At 39.8% G+C, this 24,176-nt stretch overlaps 2 protein-coding genes across 5 annotated transcripts in view; both read right to left on the bottom strand.

The window, feature by feature from the left end:
* Positions 1–1,858: 1,858 nt before the first annotated feature.
* Positions 1,859–24,176, bottom strand: part of LOC148394273 (SLAM family member 5-like) — a 33,471-nt gene continuing 11,153 nt past the window's right edge. Inside the window, exons 2-12 of one of the 3 annotated variants that reach the window (XM_088384006.1) lie at positions 13,326–13,631; positions 12,764–13,012; positions 8,546–8,602; positions 7,965–8,255; positions 7,422–7,664; positions 4,096–4,386; positions 3,692–3,940; positions 3,491–3,601; positions 3,319–3,372; positions 3,068–3,214; positions 1,859–2,981 (exon numbers count right to left, since the gene is read on the bottom strand). In XM_088384006.1, the coding sequence (XP_088240132.1) occupies positions 2,503–2,981; positions 3,068–3,214; positions 3,319–3,372; positions 3,491–3,601; positions 3,692–3,940; positions 4,096–4,386; positions 7,422–7,664; positions 7,965–8,255; positions 8,546–8,602; positions 12,764–13,012; positions 13,326–13,631 (2,477 nt within the window). In that variant the 3' untranslated portion in view covers positions 1,859–2,502. Of the gene's footprint in view, positions 2,982–3,067; positions 3,215–3,318; positions 3,373–3,490; positions 3,602–3,691; positions 3,941–4,095; positions 4,387–5,107; positions 5,332–7,421; positions 7,665–7,964; positions 8,256–8,545; positions 8,603–12,763; positions 13,013–13,325; positions 13,632–24,176 lie in introns of those variants that run through there. The other 2 variants (XM_088384005.1, XM_088384004.1) reach the window with 2 other exon arrangements.
* Positions 5,998–24,137, bottom strand: LOC148394275 (cell adhesion molecule CEACAM1-like). Of its 2 annotated transcripts, none has more exons than XM_088384003.1 (11): positions 23,950–24,135; positions 23,691–23,759; positions 22,281–22,592; positions 21,729–21,977; positions 21,297–21,353; positions 20,448–20,738; positions 19,883–20,125; positions 7,181–7,309; positions 6,999–7,051; positions 6,807–6,878; positions 5,998–6,693 (listed from the first exon to the last, which is right to left on the bottom strand). In XM_088384003.1, the coding sequence occupies exons 1-11, from the start codon at positions 23,996–23,998 to the stop codon at positions 6,622–6,624; spliced, it is 1,596 nt and encodes a 531-aa protein (XP_088240129.1). In that variant the 5' UTR covers positions 23,999–24,135; the 3' UTR covers positions 5,998–6,621. The 2 variants fall into 2 exon arrangements, with proteins under 2 accessions (XP_088240129.1, XP_088240128.1); XM_088384002.1 differs by lacking the exons at positions 5,998–6,693; positions 6,807–6,878; positions 6,999–7,051; positions 7,181–7,309 and adding exons at positions 16,332–18,242; positions 19,260–19,344; positions 19,465–19,517; positions 19,641–19,763 and having other exon boundaries at positions 23,950–24,137.

Raw genomic sequence — 24,176 nt, 5'->3', positions numbered from 1 at the left:
CAGTATTCGGTTGTTACTCATTGATTTGTCCGGCCTCCCGAGGCTTCCTCGGTGGAGCAATGCCAAGGCTCCGCCTGAACGTGGCATAAAAATAAATGAGAAGTTAGGCCAAGCATATTGTTCGATTTCACGTTAGCACCCCAGGGGAGGCAATTTAAACGAGGCAGGATGCTAATCAAAATGGTATAAAATAGGCATGGATGGTGGCCCATTTTTCTTCATTTCCTGACACTATATTTGTGCAACAAGGCCATTAAGGACTTCAACTATCAGAAGGGGGAACCTGTAATTGGACCCGCTACATGAAGACTTATTACTTTACCGCCACTACTATATAGCCGCATGATGACGAGAGGCTAATAAGGCTGCTCATTATAACTCAATTTTAATGTCTAAATAATTGCAAGTCAGTAGTTGCATTCCCGCTGTGCTGTTTTAAAGGATTCTTGATTGTAATCATTTTGATTTGTAAACCCATGAATTGTCAGTTAGCAAATAAGTCTAAGCAAGTATAGCAAGTATAAACTACTGTTAGATTACTGTGGTGTGGCCTAAGGATTGCTTGCCCCACATACCTCACTTATTCCTTTTATTTTAAGGACCAAAACCAGTCGTCCTCACTTGACTTTAATAAACCGACTATTAATATTGAGTGACGTGTTTCAATAATGACATTTAGAGATGAAAGGTGTATGGTACCTTAAGTTTATAAGAGAGGACCATGTATGGCCCACAAGTGTCTGCTGTAGGAAGCCATTATTAAATGTACACGTACTTCGTCGTAACATCCATCCATCCATTTTCCGAACCGCTTATCCTCACGAGGGTTGCGGGTGTGCTGCAGCCTATCCCAGCAGTCTCGGCGGGGCACATCCTGAACTGGTTGCCAGGCCAATCTCAGGGCGCAGACTCATAACAGTGTTTTGAAGTTCTTAGAGTGTACTGTACACCAATGTCACCAGACAGTGACGATATATTGGGACAAAAAAAGGTTCTGCTGATGGAATCAGTCCCAACCTTCCTGCTGGGTCTCAGTTGAACCACATTGTGACTCTCAACTGAAGAGCCACAACTAATTCAATCTAATATCTCCGTGGTATTTGTTTTGACCACGGAAACATGATAGTCTTCATTGTGCGCTTGTGCCCTGATCCCTCAGGTCAGCTGGTAGCAGATCACAGACTCCTCGGTGACTCAAAGGTTAAGCTAATCATGCGTGACTTTTCCCACACGGGGCGGGCCTATCTTGAAGAATCTGTAGAGGCTTGTCAGACAGCAGTGTGTGCAACCCAACTGCTTCTTTATTTACAAATACAGATCACATTGTTGATCTGACTTGCACTTACAGTTGAGAAGAGGAGGTAACCTCCCTTCGGACATGATGAAACATGTCAGTGGCACCAAGTACTGTGAGCCAGGGTGCTCTATAGCAATGCTGACTAGATATCACACATTTACAGGCAACTTAACTAGCAATGTTCTTTAACTCCGACTTGTTTATAACTTGAAGTTGATAAAGATTGCCCCCTCTTGATAAAATTTTGGAATTACACTTGTTGGCTCTATTGGAAGATTTTTGGCTCTCAGAAAGCAGAGTACTCATTCAGTATGCCTATATAAGTATATATATATGTATATTTTTAATGTAGCAGGCTTAAAACTCGGAAAATGTCTGCTCACTAAAATGAATTTTATGAGCTCCGGTCATTCTCCAAACAAAAAACATACTGTGGTTAATCAATGACAACGTTGAAACACACAAATTCAGGAAAACATCATTGTTGCCAGAATGCTCACTGGACACAAAATGGATTGAACCGTTTTAAAAATGATTATTTATAAAGTATTGAGCCTCTGATTTCAGTCTCTGTTTTCTTTTATTAGTAATCCACGACCAAGTCACCACCGTTATACTCAGGGGTCAGCGTGCAAATGTCACATGACTACCAAGAGAGGTGTGGCGGTTGTCACCAGAGCCCAAAGGCACGATGATCTCATTTTCAGTCGACAGTGTTAATACGAGCCAAAATGGTCGTCCACATTTGGATGTCCCTGCTTAATTCATATTCCACAAACACAATTCAAATCACAACACTGTGTAAACTAGTGGGGGGTGTCCAGAATATATTATAAAGAAAATGTTTGACTTTCCCTCTAAAATTTAAATGTACAGTATCTGATGCAGCACAAGTGTCAGGTCCTGGCTGGTCAATGACAAAACATTACTCCCACTTGGCAAATATTTTGTAGAAAAATAAGTATTTACAATTCAAAAACGTTGGTATTCAAACGCATTTTTTTTAATGTTAGCAAATTTTACGCAGCTACTTAACATCAGTCCAATGAGGCAGTTTGGATTATTGAGTATGTTAAATTGTATATAAATCTTAATTATATTGCATTTGTTTATGTGATCATCTCTACATTAATATTAGACAGTCAGTTCATTTAGATGATGTTTCTTTTTCCAATTTTACAACCACAAACTTGCTTAAAAAAAAGTTATGAGCCCTGAGTTTCAGTTGTATTTGTGTTCCTATGGTGTGGTGCCTCAGTCAGAGATTGTTGTGGTTCAGTCTCACTCTGTTCCTCATCTGCAATCGTCTCATCTTCACTATCTGACTGTGTTTCGTCCTCAGAGGCCGATGTGCTCGAGTCCCGTTGGTCCTCACCGCCACTCGTCGACTCTCCTTGTGCAATGGCTGAAAATGGCTCCTGCCCATCATCTTCTCTTTCTTCTTGTGAATCTATCTCCTCCCTTGAGGTGGTGGAGTGCTGATCAACTCCAGGTGAGTCAACATCACTCATGCTTTCCACTGAAATGTCACCCGAGACCTGCTGAGATGAGTTATCTTCATGGTCAGTCGTAGTGTTCAGGTCAGAAGAGGTCAACGGGGCATGAGGTGGATTGGAGGAAATGGTGATGGCAGTGGCCGCATCAGACTCCACCCCTTCATCCCCAGTGATCTCCTTGTTAGACCCTAAAAAAATCCAAATCCTCCAAATTAATAGCAGATTAAAACACAAAAACAAGATGGACCGTAAAACAGAGCATGATCATCTTTACCATTAATTGCGTCGTGCTTGTCTTCGTTGCCATAAGCAGAATCGATCCAATCACTTGGAAGAAAAGGCCGCAGCCTCTGATTGGATGGAAGCGTAGGTGAGCCCCCCAGGAAGTACATGGTCTCGTCGCCTTGACTGGACCCCGAAACTTGTAAAGACAACATTAACTTTAACGGATGTGAATCGAAACAACAGCCAATTCGATTAAGTCACTCACAATAATAAAAACAAGTTACAACAGTTCAGTCATACCTTCCGTTGTAGTCCGTCTTTTAAAAACACCTTTCTTCGTATTTTCAAAACATGCTGAAAGAACATAAAAAAAAAATAATTATCACTCTGTCACTACAGAAGCTAAGGTTGTAATTTGAATATACAAGCTTTCTCATGAGATAGTATGTCAGGTTCTGTTTTTTTTTTCTACCTGTACCTCGAAGTTTTCTGCGGAATACACAGGCCAACATGATGAGTAAAATGAAGAGGACAGCAAAAATGACGGGTAGGATGATGGCAAGTCGAGCAGAAGATTTTTGGTCTGCACAGAAATACGTACAAAGATGGTAGAACTCGAATGATGTTCGAACACCATGTGAATATTTCAATTTCACAATTGGATCATAATTACCTAGGAAGCAGTTCTTGGCAGCAAACGTGGCCGTTTCATTGGTCAGAGGGTTGCTCACGTCACAACGGTAAACTCGATCATCGTGTTCATCCTCGAGGGTTATTGTCAAATTGGGACCCGGCTGCTTTTTTCCACCTGAGCTCCACTTAAATTCAACTAAGCGGGGATATTTGGAATCAGTTGAGCACACAAGCGTCGCCAGGTTTGCGTCGGCCATTTTGCAGGATATGCTTGGTTTGGTTACTTTGTCTGGGAACAAATGCATACCGTATTTAGTGAATGAGTACTCACTGCAAAGCGTCAAGGCAGACTTATTATTCTGTTGATCAACTCTAGTACAAACTATTTATTCATCAAGATGGAATGCAAGTGCTCAATATTTGTGTTAAAATGCGCAAACTGACCTATAACCTGCCATTTATAATTTGAACGATGCACCTCCTTGTATATGTCGACTTCCAGTTCATAGTCTCCACTGTCTTCGTATGAGACGTCTTTGATTGTGAGTTCTGCTGAGGCCCAGTCCAGAGTGAGCCTGTTCTCGTAGGGAGGGAACACAAACTCCTCCATGCCGTCAAACAAAACCACTTTCTTGCTGTTGTGTATCCAGAGAATTCCATCAGGTTGTTTGAAAATGGACGGCACCAAGTTGATCGTTTCACCTTGTAGTGCATAATTTGTAATTTGTGCACAAACTGTGAGAAGAGGGGAGGAAATAAATACCAGGATAAAAATATGTACACTCGTGAAAAATCTTTTATCACATTTACATGGCATCTATTTCTTCCTGACCGCTTACTTCCTTTCTTTATTTGAATCTACTTTTCATCATTTCTCCTCTACTTCCACCACACTTGTTTTTATTAGTGCATGTTTATATCATGCTATCATTGCTTAAAATGACTAATTTTCTTTCCAACCGCTTTCTATTCATACAACTTTACATCACACCTGTTTTTTTTTTTTTTACCCACGCATCCATAAATCTATTAATTTACAGAAAACACACACACAAAAAAACCCAACCTACATATTTTAATAATTTCATTTCAGGGTAGGATTTAATGATCTATTTAACTAAGGATTTAGCAGAGGTGTCGTCCATTTTTTCCCAAATATAACTAATGTAAAATATAACTAATGCCAATACCTTTGTCCGATCCTTTATTCAAAACGGTATGGTCAAGTTTGAGCTGTGAAGCCTTGATACTGTCATACAGTGGTAATGAACTTTTGTACTATTACTTTGGACTCCACGTATTACATATTAATGGAGGAAGACAACATTTTGCAAACACCTGACAGTAAAAACAATTGTTTGCACACTCAACAAAATTTCAACACACTACATAGCTAATGCAATACTAACCTGTTATATTTTTCTATTTGATTATCACAAATCACGACGGAACTTACCGAAACTGTAAGCACTCGTGAAAAAGAAATAACCCAGAAGGCGTTGGTGGTCCATGAGTAAACACAAAATGAACTTTCACCGTTCCCTCAAAACTATTCCATTGTAACTCGATGTTTATTTTTTCTTTGTAGGCGCGATCAAAACCATTAAGTGTGTGTTAAAAAAACGCTAAGGTGTATTTCCCCCCCCAAGTTGTGCAGCCCAGGTAATAGGACACCTGAATTCGGGCGCAGTCGATTTTCACAATAAGAGCACCTATCGGAATGTTAATAACTGAAAAACGTCAAATATGATACACAGGTGTGGTATATGAAGGAAATCAAAAAATGGATACTATTTTTGCTTCGTTTAATAATTTCTTAAAGCCTATTTATTAATATACACACCTTAGGCTTATGTTCATGTCAATAGGCAGATAACTACTGCCCCCTACTGACAACAGAATACCACTAGTTTTGGATATTTTGAATGGCATTTCCACAAACAGCAGAAACGTACTTGTCAATTTGAAAGAGTATAAATAGTCGAATAAAATAAAAATCAAGTAAAAGTCATCACTGTTTCATTGTTAATGCCTTTTTTCCCATAATTCAATTAATGGTGCCACGATAAACATAAACAATTAACAAGCACAGTTTAACCTGCTCATCGCTTCACAGGTTACCGTGTAAACTTCCAGTCTTTTTTCTTTTTCTTTTTTATGTAATTGTGCCTAACTTCAAGTCTTTTTTTTTTATGAATAATTGTGCCTAATGTACTAATATGTAATTTTTTTACTGTGTGTAGTTGTTCAAACCGGACCGATTGAAGTGGGATACCTTTGTGATTATCATTTAAACACACCAAAAAATGACATTGCAGTCATATACAAAGCAAAAGAAAAACTGGATTATCATTCACTTCGGACACTTTATTGTTCACTTGTCATACCATATTTGTATTACTGTGCTGAGGTTTGGGGAAATACTTAAAAAACTTTACAACAGCCAATTATCATCCTGCAGAAAAGAGCAACAAGGACTACTCATAAAGTCAACTATTTGAACACAAAAATCCACTTTTCATACAGTCCAAACTATTGAAGTGCACTGACATAGTATCTTCTCAAACAGCTATCATCATGGATAAGGCAAAATCAAAACAACTACCAGAAAATATCCAAAACTTATTTTCGATATAATATAATACAATATAAACAATATATCTATTCATATTTATTTTCTTATTTATTTAAATAAATGAGAATGTTTCTACAAGTAAGTTTGACTTTAAAAAATTTACAAGTGTTTCAAAATACAAAAAAAGTGTTTAAAAAAACAAACAAGCGAATAAATATTATATCTTATATTGCACACATGTGAATTATATGAGATCGTTTTTTGAGATTGATAGTAGGTCACATATTTAGCTTTCCTCTAAGAGTATATAGTCATCCAGTTCTGGACAGTTTCCACAGCATTCTGTAATCTCACTCCGTTTCTTTGCTTGGCCCGACCCCCTCACGTTTTTGGTCTTAAACGTCGCAGTCTTTATTAACTAAATAGTTCTTGCGTCTGGGAGAGTTGTTTATCCCTAGCGTCCTCGCCTGTGGATTAAACACACCAGGAAGCAATGAGGCTAAAGACGCCATCTGTGGCTAGCTTTCATTCATCATCTCATCCTTGCTAGATCCCAAAAACACCAGAATGGTCATTTTACCTTGTCACTGGTGGCATTGGTATTGGGTTGCAGTAAGGGTTTCATTTCTTTGGCCCCACTGGGACTTGCGACCTAAAATGGCAACACAAGAAATAAAAAAAAAGTCGAGAGAAAGAACACTTTGATGGAATTAGGAGTCTGGAGTCCCACATATTAGAATGCAGCTTTACAAACAGGACAGATGAAACATACCTCTGTGTTTTTTTGTCTTTCAAAACGTTTTGTTCGTATAGTTTTAAAACGTACTGCAAAAATGAGAGAAATTGTGAATATATTTTAATGAAAGGTAAAAGGCAGTAAATTGTACTATGATCATTTGAAGTACTAGTCAACATTACTGTGGCCTGTGCCTTTGTGTTTCATGTTTTCTTTACCTGAACATTGAAATTTTCTGCGAAAACTGCATCCTAGAATGAAGCCCAACACAACGCCCATAATGCCAATTACTACTGTTAGTGATGTCATATCAGTAGAGTTTGGAATTTCAGCTTTCGGTATGTTGTCTGCACGGAAAACAAAAATCCATAGCAGTTCACGGTAATGTCAAAATATCATTCCAATTCAATCCAAACACTGCTTGACCATTCTAGTTGCATTTATGTTGATCGTACTTACTAAGGAAGCAGTCCTTAGTGAGGAATGAAGCCGTTTCATTGGTCAAGGGGTTGCTCACATCACAGTGATAAACATCTTTTTCATTGCTGACATTTATTTTCAAAATTGGGCCCATTTGCTCGTATCCCTGTGAGCGCCACTTAAATTTTATTAAAGGATCACTTTTACCCTCTGTTAAGCACTCAAGGAATGCCTGCTTTTGGTTGACCATTTCACAGGATATGTTGGGTTTGGTTACTTTGTCTGCAAACAAACACATCATGTAAAACTTATGAGCTACACATACAAATGTAAAGTTCAGTAAAACTGGCACAGCGCTAGTTCTTCCAAGACAAAATTTTGAACCAAAGGTCACATTTCAAGTTGTGCGTGACTGTGGACAAAAGGACGTTAAAACGAGTTTGGGGATGAAATGCTCGTCCACTACCTGGCTACTTAAAGTCCCCAACTTAAAAGGTGTTGGCCAGAATACACAAAATGTAAGGAAAAAAGTAACAATTCACAGTAACTATCAACCGATTATGAATGCAAAGATTTACTTACCTATAACCTCAACTGGGTACTTTAAGAGATGATCCTCTTTGTTTATGTTCCATCTTAAGATATAACTTCCGCTGTCTTCATATGTGACGTTGTAGATGGTGAGTTCCGCAGTATTGTGATCCAGAATGATCCTGTCCTCGTATGAGGAAAACTTGAATTCACCCTTGTCGTCAAATAATACCACATTTTGTTTATCGTCATGGATCCAGATAATTCGATCAGGTTTTTTGGGGATGCATGGCTTAAGGTTTATCTCATGACCCTTGAGTGCATACTTCAGATCCTGGGATGCTGGATGGATAGACAGAGAAAGACAGGCATTCATGGATTCCTCCCATGAAACGATCAGCCAGTTGCAGGATAGTAAAAAAACAACTAGTATTTATATCTTATTTTGCAAAGAGTGTGTTGATCATTTGGTAATTGAATCTAAGCAGTGATCCTGAGCTGCAGCTTTTTGATGCTCTTTCGAGGGATTTCCATAAGAAAAGTGTTACAATCATCGAATCGACCGTAAATGAACTTCATTGCTACTTGAATGGATGTAGTCATTGTTTTTAACTCTACAACAAGTGACATACCGTCAGGCGTGTAACATTGACTTCTTGGAATCCTTTCTTCTGTATTTTCAAAAGACTCTGCAAGAAACCAGAGACATGTTTTCATTTCTTGGTGGAAAAAATGTTTGTCTTTTTAAAAATATGAATAACTTGTTTTTTTTTCTGTATGTACGTATGTATAGTGTTTCTTTGGCTATCGTTACAAGAGTGCCCAATATAAGTGAAAGTAGAGGTTGAATTATTATTATTATTACTATTATTATTGTTATTATTATCATTATTATTATTATTGTTATTATTATAGATTTGGGGGAGATTTAGGGCTTTACTCCGACGTTACGAGCCCCTTGCAACCACCCAACAGTTCTTTACCTAAATGTTTGGTACAGTTAAGAAATTTAATTTTTAAAATGTAAAATGAATAAATACGAGGTGCCGGCTATGAGTGGACTGTGTTCTGCCCCCAGAAGGGAAGGAGCATGATAGAACAATGGCTAAAAAGTCATTTTGCCATTTATCATTCCTAAGAAATAAATTAAATCAAAGCAAAAATATCGATGAAACAGCAGAGCCACGAAAGATGAAGCGCAATTATAGCGAGGGAACAGTATACGTCCGGAAAGCCAGGACCCTAATGATGATCATGGGGACAATGACATTTCTGATGATGACAACAACTAGTAAAACTCCTGTTTTGCCTTCTCTCTATTATTATTGTTAATCAGTCTCAAAGTTGCGGGGGCGTGCTACTGTGAGCGGATTGTGCGTGAGCTACGATACTTTTTTCTGTCATTAAACACGCATGACCTCTCCGGGCATTTCTGCCTCGCCACCAAGTGCATCTGAAAATTAGGTTTCATAAAGTGGATTAAATTTTAGATGGGATAAGAGTAGGTCTATTTTGCAGCGCAGGTGGTCTAATGTAATGTTGGTATATTTGATCAAATTCATGTCATTCAATCATGGTATTATATTCAGTCATTATAATTTTGATAAAGATCCGGTCACTATTTTCGGCACAATTTTAGAAACACCCCCTTACATAAGTTAAACTGTGCATTTTCGACAATGTTTAGATTATTAACATCGCAAAAGGTTTTATTCTAGTAGAAAACATTGAGAAATAAGAAAACTTACCCAAAACGAAACTGCGGAACAAAAATATCCATAGATATCTGTGATTCATTGTGCCCAATGAACTTTCACCTGGAATGAGTACAAAAAGTTTTCAAAAGTAAAACTTCCCCTTCACTAAACAGGTGATTTCACTCGTAAAATTCAAATCACAGTCTCTTGCAATAAGAAGGGATTTCTTTTATATGTGCGGATTGAGATAAAATCAGGGAATGTCGAGAATAAATGTCAGCTGTGGGCACGTGAAGCCCTTTGAAACTAAATAAACTAAATAAATAGACTTGAGACTTTTCCGTGATTAAGGGCTAAATAAATAGACTTGACTTGATTTAAGAATATCGCACCGGAGAAGTTGTAATCCAACTTCAATCCAACCCAGCGGCGCCTGGAAAGCGGACTTTAAACCGATGATGATGATGATGATGAGAAGTTGTAATACAAATAGAAAACATTAAATAACTGTACTTACCCAAAGTGAGAAAAAGCAAAAAATAAACCTATGGCCAACGGTGAACTATCACATGGGGTGACATCAAGTTCAAAGTTTAACCTGAAATAGAACTGCAATAAACCTTTGCCTCTTATTTATCAGTGCAAGTCTTTATGTCTTTATTATTTTGACGGAGCACAATCTACACCCCTGATGTAATGATTAGCCAGCCATTGTGTGCAAGTGGCCAAACTGGATCAACTTATCAACAACTGAGATGGTTTTTTGATTAGCCCAGAAAAATACCCCAAATACAATGTAATATGACCCATGAAACTCATTTGAACACATTTTGATGATAATCGATCATAGCATGTTGGTAGACCATCTTAGAATATTCAAAAGCGAATCACTGATCAGCTCTTGTCCCTCTTAAAGTATGTGATACAAATGACGTGATGCTCCACTGACAGTGTGACAGCAAACGAGCGAGGGTGTGGTTTGAAAGTGAAAGAATTTCTCGCTGGTGCCTGAGCTTAGATTCTCAAACCATGAGCGGGAGGATATGATTTTCAAAAAACAGTAGATGATTTAAATATGTGTCAATAGCATGTTTATTCCGCTTGACATCGTTTTGTGTCTTAATGTTTACAAAAGGAAGTTTACAACTGTTTTTCTTTTTGTCTTATGAGAGTCAAGCTTGCAAAAAACAAATCAGGTGCATTTCAGCCAGCAGAGCAGGCTTGGGCCCCTTCCAATGAAGACAGATCGGCAAAGACCAGGAAAAGGAGTCACACAACATTCTAGAGGTGTTCTTTTATTTTTTTTTATAATACAGGCGACAACATCTGGGTGATTTGTGTCAACCCTCTCTAGAAACAAGTCGGGGTGAGGGAAGAGCATGTAACACAGTATGGAAAGGACATTGTAGCAAGTATGATTATTTACATTTCAAGCTACTTTTGGACCAGACAGCAACAGTGTTACCTCATAAAATACATGCATTGTGCAAACAAATCCAACTCACGCCTTTGCATGGTAACTTCACACCACCAAGTAGAATTGAAACTATTTTTTCCTGTGCTTCATGTAGAACCTCATGCACAATAGGCGAAACAAGTGAACTGAAATAGCTACACTTTTATTGCTCTCACTGGACTAGTCGTCTGTTTTGTTTTACTTTTTTTTTCTTTTTCCTGATTTCCCTGTTCTGTTGTGATTTGTGGCATCTGCTGTGGTATTTTATTCAGCAACTCATTTCTTAATTTTCCAAACAGTTCTGCTGCTGCCTCTTCATTCTCTAGTTCATTCCATCCATTTTCAGCCATAATGAGCCTGCAGCGCTCATAAACTGGTTCATTTTCGGGGTTCTGTACTTCAGGAATAAACTTCTGCTTGCACCTGTTGACAATCTTTTTCGAGACGAGCCGGAGTTTGTCTTTTGTAGCTTCTTGCGCCAGCTGTGAGTTCCATTCTCTTAAAAGCCTATTCAGCTTATCCTAAATGAAGAGAAAAACTCGATTAAAAAAAATCACATTAATATCAATATGGTAGGTTATTATAATTCAAATATGCAAATGTTCTTTTTAAAAGTCATTTGAAAGTATATCATATTGTCTATCAGGATATGTAAAGCCATCCATTTACCTGGATGGGTTTGAGGAAGCAGAACTTTATGAGCTTCTTGTCCATTTCACTCCCTGTGAAAAGTCCCTTTTCTTTGAGATTTTGGAAAACCTTTGTCCAATTCTCAAAGCTCTTCTCACATAAGATCAGCAACCATGACTCCTTCTGCTCATTGGTCGTGTTACATTCATCAATGTAGTTCTGTTGGTCTTTCTGTTTTCTACGTAAGAAACATTGCACTTTTCTGACGCACGTGTTCTCCGGGTGTGGGTCAGCCAGCAGTTGTTGTGGACATCCTCCAATACCTTTTACAGTGTCTAAGAAGTTGTTGGCAATGACTTCAGGAGCGTTCGAGGCGTTGTCTGCCTTCAACCAAAATATGTGTTGGCTAACTGCATCGATGCAGCCGTGATTTGTGATGCCGTACGGCTTCAGTGCATCACATAAATCCAGATGCCATACAGCGTTTGGACGCTTGATGTTGTCCAGTTGACGTTTCAGGATGTCTTTCACTTTCTGTCGTAAGTTTATGTCTGGTCGCAGCAGTCCTATGAAGAAAGATGAAGCCTATCTGTTAGCGTAATCACAATAATCAAGTCGACTGGAAATGAACTTCGACTCGAACATACCTTCAGACGTAGAACTTTGTCTTCTCAAAACACAGCTCTTTAATCTCTCAAGACGTGCTGCAAGAAACCACAGACAGGTTTTCACTTCTTGGTGAAATAAAAAACATGTTTTAAGACCAGAATATTTTTTTTTATGTTGTTGTTTTTTCTTTCTGTTTGCATATAAGCACCTTTACCTTTCCTTCGCAAACCTACGACCGTAATGATGATCACAGTGATGATGATCAATATGATGATGACGCCAACGAATAAAGCTGTTGTTTTACTTTTGCGGATGTCATATGGACCATCTGATGGCTTATCTGCACAGAAGTACAAAAATTCGAAATATTCCAACATCTCAGCATACATTTGTTCAAAATGTCATTCAAATAAACATTGTTGGAATCTTCCGGTTGCACGAATATTGATGACGATTACCCAGGAAGCAGTCGCCGGCAGTGAAAGTGGCCGTTTCTTTGGTCAGAGGGTTGCTCACGTCACAACGATAAACTCGATCATCATGTTTGCCCCTCACATTTATTTGCAAGTTTGGTCCTGGATGCTCCTTTCCATTTGCCCTCCACTTAAACTCCAATAAGTCGGGATGTTTGGATTCTGTTGAGCAAACTAGCAACACTCTGTTTGGGCTGGTCAGCCTACACGATATGTCCGGTTGGTCTACTTTGTCTGTAAACAAACAAGCAAAGAAGCAACATTTAATGTGACTGTCAAAAGAAAGCACAGTCAGTTCATTGAAGACTCTAAATCGTCCAAAGGTGTGATTGTGAGTATGAATGTTTGTCGATAGTGCCCTCTGATCAACTGATAAGCGGCCTAAGGTCAGTCACCTCTTGCCCAAAATCAAATAAAATAGGCTCAAGCCCATGAAATTTGTGCTTTCCCTATATGTTTGGGGTCATCATCACACAGTAATGAAAGAAATTGAAAGAAAGAAAAATTGCTGCATATTTAGTACACAGAGATGGAAAAATAGACTTACCTATAACCTCAATTCTGTATTTCAAACGATGATGCTGGCCATTTATCATCAACTTTAAGTCGTAGTTTCCGCTGTCTTCATATGTGGCATCTTTGATGGTGAGCCTTGCAGATTCTTGCTCCAGAGTGATCCTGTCCTCGTATGGAGGAAAAACATATTCCTCGAGCAGATCGAACCACACCACATCTATACCATCATGTATCCACCCGACTAGATTGGGTTTTCCGGGGATAGACGGCAGAAAGTTTATCTCTTGGCCCTTGAGCACATATTCCAGATGCCGTGCAGAATCTGGGGAAGGGGTAACTGGAGAGATGGACAGAGATAGATAGATGAAAGTTACTACTGACGGCAAAGAGGACAAATGTAGACTCAAAAAATCTGGTACATGCAGGTAGGATGAAAAAAAAGTACTTCTGTGAGGCGAAATGCACATTTTCTATGTTTGAGGACTGTTCCTATCTCTCTGTCATGAATGTTAATCACCAGGAGTGTCAAAGTTGCGGTCTGCGTTGGCATGCTAATAAGAGGGGAATATTTGCGTGTGAGCTACGATACTTGATTCTGTCATTAGACACCAATGAGCTCATTGGGCATTTCTGCCTCACCACCAAGTGCATCTGGAAATTTGATTTTATGCAGTAGATTAAATTTTAGACAAAATAAAAGGAGGTTTATTTTGCAGCGCAGTTGGTCTAATGTATTTGATCAAGGCGCAGGCAGGGAAATTCATGTCATCCAGTTAGAGTATTTTTTTTTTTTTTACAGAAATATGACACTAACGTGGGACAAATAGAAAACATTAAGAATTATTAGAACTTACTCAAAACAAAACTGCTGAACAAATACATCCATAGATATCTGTGATTCATTCCGTGCGATTAACTTAACCTGATTAACCTAACGAGTGACTAGTGAGCAAAGTTTAAAAGCGAAACCTACCTTTCATTTAACAGTTGATGTCACTGGTAAATTTCCAGACACAATCACTTTCAATAGGAATGGAATTATTTTATATGTGCAAAAGGGTCAGGCATGTTTTCCGAGCCTTTGGTACTAAAGGACATTTCTTGTTTTTTTCTAAAAGATATTTCCATGATTGTCATCTTAGTAGCCAAGCATTCAAACAGCATGTAATACTTCAGAAAGGCCTTGTGTGAACTGGTAGACCAGGGGTCCTCAAGCTACAGGGGCCAAAACACGAAAACTGGATTTTCAGATTGCCTTTTTAGAAATGTTTTAATGCACATTTCTGGGCAACAGGACATCAGTCCCCAAGGATCTCATGAGTAGCTCGTGAGCATGATCTAAAAAACAGCTCACCATTGAAGTTACACAGTGATTTCCTAGGAATGGTGTGGATTAGGTTGAAATTTGTTGAAATGAAGTGTTGAATGTCGATATTTACATTTCCTACTATGTTAAATCATTGTTGAGAATAGAGTCTCTACGCATTTGGGGTACAGAGGTGTGCTAACTTTCGGTCGCTTGGTTAACACACAAAGATAACTAATTTCAAAATCACCTCACTGTCTGCTGGCATGAAATCATGTTCCTTTCAGCGCAAAAAAGACAAGAACTTTTTCAGTTGTCCAAGTTAAAAGTTAAAGTCCCAATGATCGTCACACACACATCTGGGTGTGGTGAAATTTGTCCTCTGCATTTAACCCATCCCCGTGTGATTTTGATCTATCCCCTGGGGGAGAGGGGAGCAGTGAGCAGCAGTGGTGCCGCGCTCGGGAATCATTTGGTGATCAACAAAGCGATCAAAATCTATATGTGATTTTGAGCAGCAGTGGTGCCGCGCTCGGGAATCATTTGGTGATCAACAAAGCGATCAAAATCTATATGTGATTTTGGAGAACATTTGCAGTTTTACAATAATAATGTAAAAAAAGGTAAACATTAAGAAATGACAGAACTTACCCAAAGTGAGGACAAGGAAAAGAAGACTAGCCAAACTATATTGGCGAACCATGATGGGATTTTGAGCTTTCGAGTTGACGTCCAGATCAAGTTTTATCCTTCTTTGCTGGCAAATTTTGGTGAGGCTTTCAACCTGGTCCTTGTGGACTGGCACTGACAGGTGTTCAAGACAACCAGAAATTGAAATGCAATGCTTTCGTTTATGCAGACCGGTAGAACCGGTTGCAATTACAGGACATTTTAAGGTTTCCAGGTTCTAGGTTGCAAATTGTTTTTTTATTATTATTGTTATTATTATTACTTTTTGATATGGGTGGTAGAGAGTGAATCTTGCCGTGAGTAAGACTGGGGGTGCATATCAGTGAAGACCTCTCCTGGACTGCCAACACTGCATCACTGGCGAAGAAAGCTCAGCGCTGCCTGTACTTCCTGCAGAAACTCAGGCGAGCAAGTGCTCCACCGGCCATCATGACCACATTCTACTAAGGGACCATTGAGCTGCACTGAATACAACAGGAAGGCCCTGCAGCGCATAGTGAACACAGTTGGAAGGATTATTGGTGCTTCACTCCCCTCCCTGCAGGACATTTACACCTCCCATCTCAGCCGCAAGGCGACCACGATTGTGAGTGATGTGAGTCACCCCGCTCGCACTTTGTTTGATCTGCTGCCCTCTGGGAAAGGTACAGAAGCCTGCGCTCCTGCACCACCAGACTCACCAACCGCTTCAGATTCCAGGCTGTTAGGATCCTGAACTCTCTCCGCTCTCTCCCCCCTCCACCCTCGGCTACATAACGTCCTGGCCTTTTGGGTCACGATGGTTGCCTTGCACAACCTGACTGTCTGCTGTATGCACGATTGCACCATTTTCAACCAAGTTGCTCTTATACATTCATTGCTCTTATTTATTCATTGTATGTGCCTTCTTATTTTTACTTTTTGTATTGTTTGCTCCAATGTTTTGTTTGTCTGTGGACCAATTGGGTGTAATATGTCTTATCACCGTGGGATATTAGGAAACGCAACATCTTGATGAATTGTGTTTAAAACAAAAGACTTGAACACAAATGTGGCAAAAAATTAAATTCACAACATGAAAAAATATTTTTTTATTTTTAAAGTTGACAGCATTGGATCTGTCACCTACAATTTATCAAAAGCACTTGTTGAAATTCTCAAACCCCTCCTCAGCACCAGAACACCAATTCAAAATAGCTTGCACAAAGACTAGACTATATAACTGTACAGAAAGATGAAATCTTCATTTTTCATGATGTACTTTTATTATTCAGTATATAAAGCCCCCGTTGACGGCATACTACTCATCGTACAGGAACGCCTCAAGGAAAACCGTACCCTCAAGAGACGCACAAACCTGACAGTCAGTGACATCAAAACACTACTAAGCTTTGTTGCCAAATCCACCTATTTTCAATTCAAAGACACAATATAAAGATAGAAAGAAGGCCTTGCAATGGGAGACCCACTATCCTAAATAATGAGCAGTTTTTCCATGGAGTACCTGGAAATCAAAGCCATCCACGCAGCACTCACTCTCTGTCAACCTACACTCTGGAAAACATAAGGCGATGACATCCTAGAAGAAATGAAAACCGGACACACAAGAACTCAATAACCACCTTAACACCATGGACAACACTGGCAACATACAATTCCCACACGAAGAGGAAATAAACTGGACCGTATCTTTCCTGGACTTGATCATCCACCTCAGCGACGACAGCAGGGCAAAGATCACAGTTTACAGAAAACTCACTCACATGAACCATTACCTCCTCTGGAGATCAGAACATCCCACAGCTTACAAACTCTCAGTGGTCAGAACATTATACGAACGGTCCATTATCATAACAGAAGAAAAAGACAAGACAGAAGGAGAAAAGAACATTTAACATGCACTCACACTCTGCCAGTATCCAAGATGGGCCATAAACAAAGAAAAACAACAATACGTAGAAGTTAATTACACCTCAGTGGAAATTACGTTGTCAGAGAGTAGTGGACGTTGGAAGGAGTCACTTTTGACCTCCAATATGCTCACAATTTTTAGTTGATTTTTTTTGTTCTTTTGTTTACATTTGTGCAGTAAATATAATGAATATATCAATAAATATATCAATGAATAAAGTGACACCACACTTGAGGCCAGAGATGACCTCCATCTGCCTGCAATCTCGAACCAGTTCTTAAGAAAAACCAAGAACAGAAGCAACACTTTCAGTGCAAACGGACCGAGACCCACTTTTTCAAGTGGTCTTGGTTTGCTTCCAAACAAACACTGGTGCAGTTCGCTTCAGGTGTGAATACCAACAGTCCCAGTCGGGCTCTGGTTCTCATCCAGCACCCGGGAGTCCTCCTAGAGCAGATAGTGGCCCCCTTCCTCAGCCACCATCTGGTCCACGCACTCCATCAAGTGAACCACTTGCTTTTGGTCCTCCAAAACGCAGTTGTTGACCAGTATGTAGCGCCGCCGGCACTTGTCCAGCACGCATTGCAGCTCTGCGCCCTCACGGTGGATGTAACGCTCAAGCGACATGTTCTGCAGCACATCTGCCCAGGTGAACACCACCAGGACGTGCCGCCACACTCGCTCCCCGAACAGACCCACGTGCTCCTCGATGCGAATGCGGTCCATCACTGTGAACATGCCCACAGGGATTACTAGCAGGAAGGCATGCGGGCCTGGGGGGCACAAGGTGGCGCCACGGGCAATCTCCATCTTGTACAAGAGTGGTGTGTCCTGTGACGAGTACCAGCCGGGCGTGTCCACCACGGTCACTCGGCGCCCCGCCACCACCGTGTGCCGCGTCATGCTAAATCCGGCGCCGCGCTCCAGCCGGAACTCCTCACGGCCCAAGATGGTGTTGGCCGTCAAGCTCTTGCCGGGCCAGCGCCAGCCGAGGACAACCAGGCGCATCGGGGACAGTGTCTGCTCGGGGCCGTAACTCTTGCCGGACGCCGTCGACGCCGCTGAAACATGATAGAACGACTCTCTTTATTTACACAACATTCAGAATCAAGCTAGCATTGTGTGTGTGTTTTGTCACAATATAGGCAAAATCTTATTAGTGAGCAGAGCTTTTTAAGCCGGTGAGGGTGTCAAAAATGGATACATGTCCCCAACCTACCCGAAGATGTTTCTTTAAATTTTCCTGTCATAATGTTTGAATTTAAGTCCTGCTAACTTTGGCGTTTGTAGTTGCCTCGGCGAAAGTACGGTAGCGCTTTTGCTTCTTCCAGCTTCGTGACCTCACTGTCAGAAACACTCACTTCACTCATTATGCATAAAAGTCACACAAGGCAACAGTTAACAAAATGACAACGGCGATAGGGCTCAAATAACATTGCAAAGTTTGACGTTGAAAAGTTAAAACAACGGAAACGGAGTTCAGTGAGGGATTATGCTAAAAGCTCGTTGTAGGGTTAACAATGGTCAATAATATCAAAAGCATTTCTAAGATTAGTGTGGGAAGACACTCGGGGGTCTTGGAAGATTTTCAACATTTTGATAAAAACAAACTCCATTGTCGAAGATATGATCAGAATAATTGACAAAGATAAAGTAAAAAGCCAGAAGGAGTAGTCTGACTAGTCTTTCCGAGCTTGTTGATTAGAGCAATTGATTAGGATAAAATTATTGCTGCATGCTCCCCCATAACACAGTCGGCCTCTCGTACCGAAATACACTAAGATTTTACGAAAAACTTAATTGACGAGAATATCTAAACGAGAAGGGTTACTTTTAGGATTCAATATTTGCCTGCTCACTTCCACATTAAATTTGCTTGCTGTGCTTTCCACAGCATTCTGTAATCTCACTCCATTTCTTTGCTTGGCCCGACCCCCCACACGTTCTTCGTGTTAAAAGTCGTAGTCTTTATTAACTTTTTTGGTGTTCCTTCCTAGCGTCTATACTTGTGGATTAAGCACACCAGGAAGCAATGAGGCTATAGACTCCATCTGTGGCTAAATTACAGTTTAGAGTACCTGAGCCAAGGTTTTGTTTTCTTGTCGGATTGGTGCCGAGTGTCACTAAGGGTGGCATTTCGACGGCCGCACTGGGACTTTCGACCTAAAACAGCAACACAAGAAATATCCAAAAAGTATGGAGAAAGAACACTTTGATGGAATTAGGAGTCTGGAGTCCCACATGTTAGAATGCAGCTTTACAATCAAGACAGGTGAAACATACCTCTGTGGTTTCTTGTCTTTCAAAATGTTTTGCTTGTATAATTTTAAAAAGTTCTGCAAAAATGAGAGAATATATATTTTTATGAAAGGTAAAAGGCAGTAAATTGTACTATGATCATTTGAAATACTAGTCAACATTGCTGTGGCTTGTGCGTTTATGTGTCATATTTTCTTTACCTGAACATGAGAATTTTCTGCAAACAATGTATCCTAGAATGGTTACAAGGCACCCAACGGCTCCAACGATTACATAATATATCCAATCAGTAGAGTTGGGAATTTCAACTTTCAGTATGTTGTCTGCGCAGAAAACAAAAAGTACATTTCCATTGCAGTTCACGGTAATGTCAAAATATCATTCAAATTCAATCCAAACACTGCTTGACCATTCCATTTGCTTTCATGTTGATCATACTTACTACGGAAGCAGTCCTTAGCAAGGAATGACGCCGTTTCATTGGTCAGGGGGTTGCTCACATCACAGTGATAAACATCTTGTTCATCGCTGAGATTTATTTCCAAAATTGAGCCCGTTTGCTCGTATCCCTGTGAGCGCCACTTAAATTTTATCAAAGGATCGCTTTCGCCCTCTGTCAAGCACGCAAGGACTGCCTGGTTTAGGTTGACCATTTCACAGGATATGTTGGGTTTGGTTACTTTGTCTGCAAACATATCATGTAAAACTGATGAGCTACACATACAAATGTAAAGTTTAGTAAAACTGACAGCGCTAGTTCATCCAAGACAAAACTGTGACCCAAGGGTCAAATTTTAAGTCGCGCATGACTGTGGACAAGGGGACGTTCAAACTAGTGTGGGGATGAAATGCTAGTCTACTCCCTGGCCACAATTGATGTACCCTTGAGCAAGGCATCAAAAGTCTCCAACTTAAAAAGTGTTGTCCAGAATACACAAAATGTAATGGAAGAAAAATAACAATTCACAGTAACTATCAACCAAATAGGAATGCAAAGATTTACTTACCTATAACCTCAACTGCGTACTTTAAGTGACATCCCTCATTGTTTATGTTCCACCTTAAGATATAACTTCCACTGTCTTCATATGTGGCGTTGTTGATGGTGAGTTCCGCAGTATTGTGATCCAGAATGATCCTGTCCTTGTATGAGGGAAAATTGAATTCACCCTTGTCGTCAAATAATACCACACCTCGGCCATCATGATAGAACCAGATAATTTGATCAGGTTTTTCGGGGATGGATGGCTTAAAGTTTATCTCTTGACCCTTGAGTACATATTTCAGATCCTGGGATACTGTATGGATAGACAGAGACAGACAGACATTAATGGCAAAGAAGAAAAATGTGCTCCCTCACTTGTTTTTGAGTCTTTGAAGCATTTCTTCAATCGTACATTTGCTAAAACTCAAGTTTTCTGCATTCTATAGTCTAAACAAAACAAAATGGCAGACGGAGCGTGGTTCCTCATCTCCACCACATCTTCTTCCTCTGTCTCCTCTAAATCTCACTTTGCCCTCCCTCCATTGTCCTCCAAACCGAAATCATCCTGTTATTTCTTCTACTCAGTGCAAAGTGATATGAAATGGATTCCTCCCGTGAAAGTGTGGCCAACCAGTTGCAGGATAGTAAAAAAACAAACAAAAAACTATACGTATCTAATTTGCAAAGAGCGTGTTGATCATTTAGAAATTGAATCTAAGCAGTGAACCTGAGCTGCAGCATTTTGATGCTCTTTTGAGGGATTTCCATAAGAAAAGTGTTACAATCATTAACTCGACTGGAAATGAACTTCATTGCTCCTTAAATGGATGCAGACGGTGCTTTTAATTCTTCAAGTGTTGACAGATCATACCGTTAGGGGTGTTACATGGACTTCTTCGAATCCTTTTCTTTGTCTTTTCAAAAGGTTCTGCAAGAAACCAGAGACATGTTTTCATTTCTTGGTGGAAAAAACGTGTTTGTTTGAAAATAAGAATAACTGTTGTTTTGTTTCTTTCTGTATGTATACAGCGGCTCTACACCTAAGAAATTAAACTTTTAAAATGTAAATGAAGAGCAGCGAAAGGTGAAGCGCAATTATAGCGAGGTAACACTTTATATGCATCTTTAAATTTTGTCCGGAAAGCCAGGACCCTAATGATAATCACGAGAACAATGACAATTTTGATGATGACAACAATTAGTAAAACTCCTATTTTGCCTTCATGGGTGTCATTTGGACCACCTGATGGCTTGTCAAAAATCGTTGTAATCTTCCAATTGCATGAATATTGATGATGATTACCTAGGAAGCAGTCGCCAGCAGTGAAATTGGCCGTTTCCTTGGTCAGAGGGTTGCTCACATCACAACGATAAACTCGATCATCATGTTTCCCCCTCACATTTATTTGCAAGTTTGGGCCTGAATGCTCCTTTCCATCTGAGCTCCACTTAAACTCCAATAAATGAGGATGTTTGGAGTCTGTTGAGCAAACGAGTAACGCTCTGTTTGGGCTGGTCAACACACACGATATGTGTGGTTGGTCTACTTTGTCTGTAAACAAACAAGCAAAGAAGCAACATTTAATGTGACCGTAAATGGAAAGCACAGTCAGCTGTTCATTGAAGACGCCAAATAGTCCAAAGGTGTGATTGTGAGTATGAATGTTTGTCGATAGTGCCCTCTGATCAACTGATAAGCGGCCTAAGGTCAGTCACCTCTCTCCTAAAATAGGCTCAAGCCCATGAAATTTGAGCTTTCCTTATATCGCGGTCATCATCACGCAATAATGAAAGAAATTGAAAGGAAGAAAAATTGCTGCATATTTAGTGCACAGCGATGGAAAAATAGACTTACCTATAACCTCAATTCTGTATTTCAAACGATGATGCTGGTCATTTATCATCAACTTTAAGTCATAGTTTCCGCTGTCTTCATATGTGGCATCTTTGATGGTGAGCCTTGCAGATTCTTGCTCCAGAGTGATCCTGTCCTTGTAGGAAGGAGAAACATCCCCTTTGCCTGTCTGCGGATTGAACCACACCACATCTCTACCCTCATGTATCCAACCTACTCGATCGGGTTTTCCGGGGATAGATGGCAAAAAGTTAATCTCTTGACCCTTGAGCACATATTGGGGATCCTGTAAAGAATCTGGGGAAGATGCAACTGGAGAGATGGACAGAGACAGATAGGTGAAAGTTAAGAGGAGCAATGTTGACTAAAAAAAAGTGATACATGCAATTGTGATGAATAAAAAAGCACTTCTGTGAGGTGAGGAGAGATGTACATTTTCTATGTTTGCAGCGTTCTCCTATCTCTCTATCATGATTGTTAATCAGTCTCAGAGTTGCGGTCTGCAGGGGCATGCTAATGTGAGATATTATTATTACCATTATTATTTTTATCATAGATTTGGGGGGGATTTACGGTTGTACTCTGATGTTACGAGCTCCTTGCAGCCCCCAAACACTTATTTTCCTAAATGTTTGGTACACTTAAGAAATTCAACTTTTAAAATGTAAAATGAATAAATACGAGGTGCTATACGAGCTATGAGAGGAACGTGCTCTGGCCCCAGAAGGGGACGAGCGTGACAATGGCTAAAAAGTCATTTTGCCATTCATCATTCCTATGAAATCAATTAAATCAAAGCAAAAATAATTGGTGAAACTGCAGGGCCACGAAATGTGAACCGCAATTATAGCAAGGGAACACTGTACATGCGTCTTTAAATTTTGTCCGGAAAGCCAGGACCCTAATGATGATCACGAGGACAATGACTATTCTGATGATGACAACAATGAGTAAAACTCCTGTTTTGCCTTCTGTTCCTATCCCTCTATCATGATTGTTAATTGTTAATCAGTCTCGTGCTAATGTGAGCAAATCGTGCGTGAGCTACGATACTTATTTCTGTCGTTAAACGCGCATGACCTCACTGGGCATTTTGGCCTCGCCACCAAGTGCATCTGGAAATGAGGTTTCATAAAGTGGATTACATTTTAGATGGGATAAGAGTAGGTCTATTTTGCAGCAGAGGTGGTCTAATGTAATGTTTTTGTATTTGATCGTACAAGCAGGCAGGCAAATTCTTTTCATTCAGTCTTATTCAATCATCATAATTTTGATAAAGCATCCCGTCACTATTTTAGGCTCAATTTTAGAAACACCCACTTAAACTGTCCATTTTAGACAATGTTAAGAATATTAACACCGCAAAAGCTTTCATTCAAGTAGAAAACATTGAGAAATAAGAGAACTTACCCGAAACGAAACTGCTGAATAAAAACATCCATAGATAGCTGTGATTCATTGCGCCCGATGAACTTATACCTGGAATGAGTACACAAGGTGTAGATGGCCTCAACACCCAAGTGTTGAAATTGCAGTTGAAGGAGGACGGCATTTTAGAATCACCCGCTTACAGTACAAACATGACTCACTGGACATTATATAAAGAACATTGACATCCACAGGAGTTGTAATTAAAGAAATAAGAAAAATAACTATAGACCGAACTTACCGAGATCAACATGACCCAATGAATACAGCAACAGGACGACTGACACCATCCAGTATTAGAAGTCAATCTAATGCTTGCCTTTGGTGCCAATAGTTGTAAAACTAAACCTTTGCCTCTTATTTATCAGGGTAAAGTGCAAGTCTTTATTTTTTTATTATTTTGACGGAGCACAATCCACACCCTTGACGTAATGATTAGCCAGCCATTGTGTGGTTTGAAAGTGAAAG

Source organism: Syngnathus floridae, chromosome 8 (assembly GCF_059516105.1).
Source record: "Syngnathus floridae isolate MCC-2025c chromosome 8, RoL_Sflo_1.0, whole genome shotgun sequence".
Classification (NCBI taxonomy): domain Eukaryota; kingdom Metazoa; phylum Chordata; class Actinopteri; order Syngnathiformes; family Syngnathidae; genus Syngnathus; species Syngnathus floridae.
Note: the sequence above shows the minus strand (reverse complement) of the source record. Positions and strands in the feature narration are given on the sequence as shown.

What these genes read in the sequence shown, in the direction of transcription:
- LOC148394275 (XM_088384002.1), bottom strand. Translation starts at nt 23,998, where the DNA reads ATGGTGTCAGTCGTCCTGTTGCTGTATTCATTGGGTCATGTTGATCTC. An exon ending in ATTCAGCAGTTTCGTTTCGG is followed by an intron (nt 22,593 to 23,690) that starts GTAAGTTCTCTT and finishes CCATCTCTCCAG; the next exon opens with TTGCATCTTCCCCAGATTCT. An exon ending in TCCATGTAACACCCCTAACG is followed by an intron (nt 20,739 to 21,296) that starts GTATGATCTGTC and finishes CTATCCATACAG; the next exon opens with TATCCCAGGATCTGAAATAT.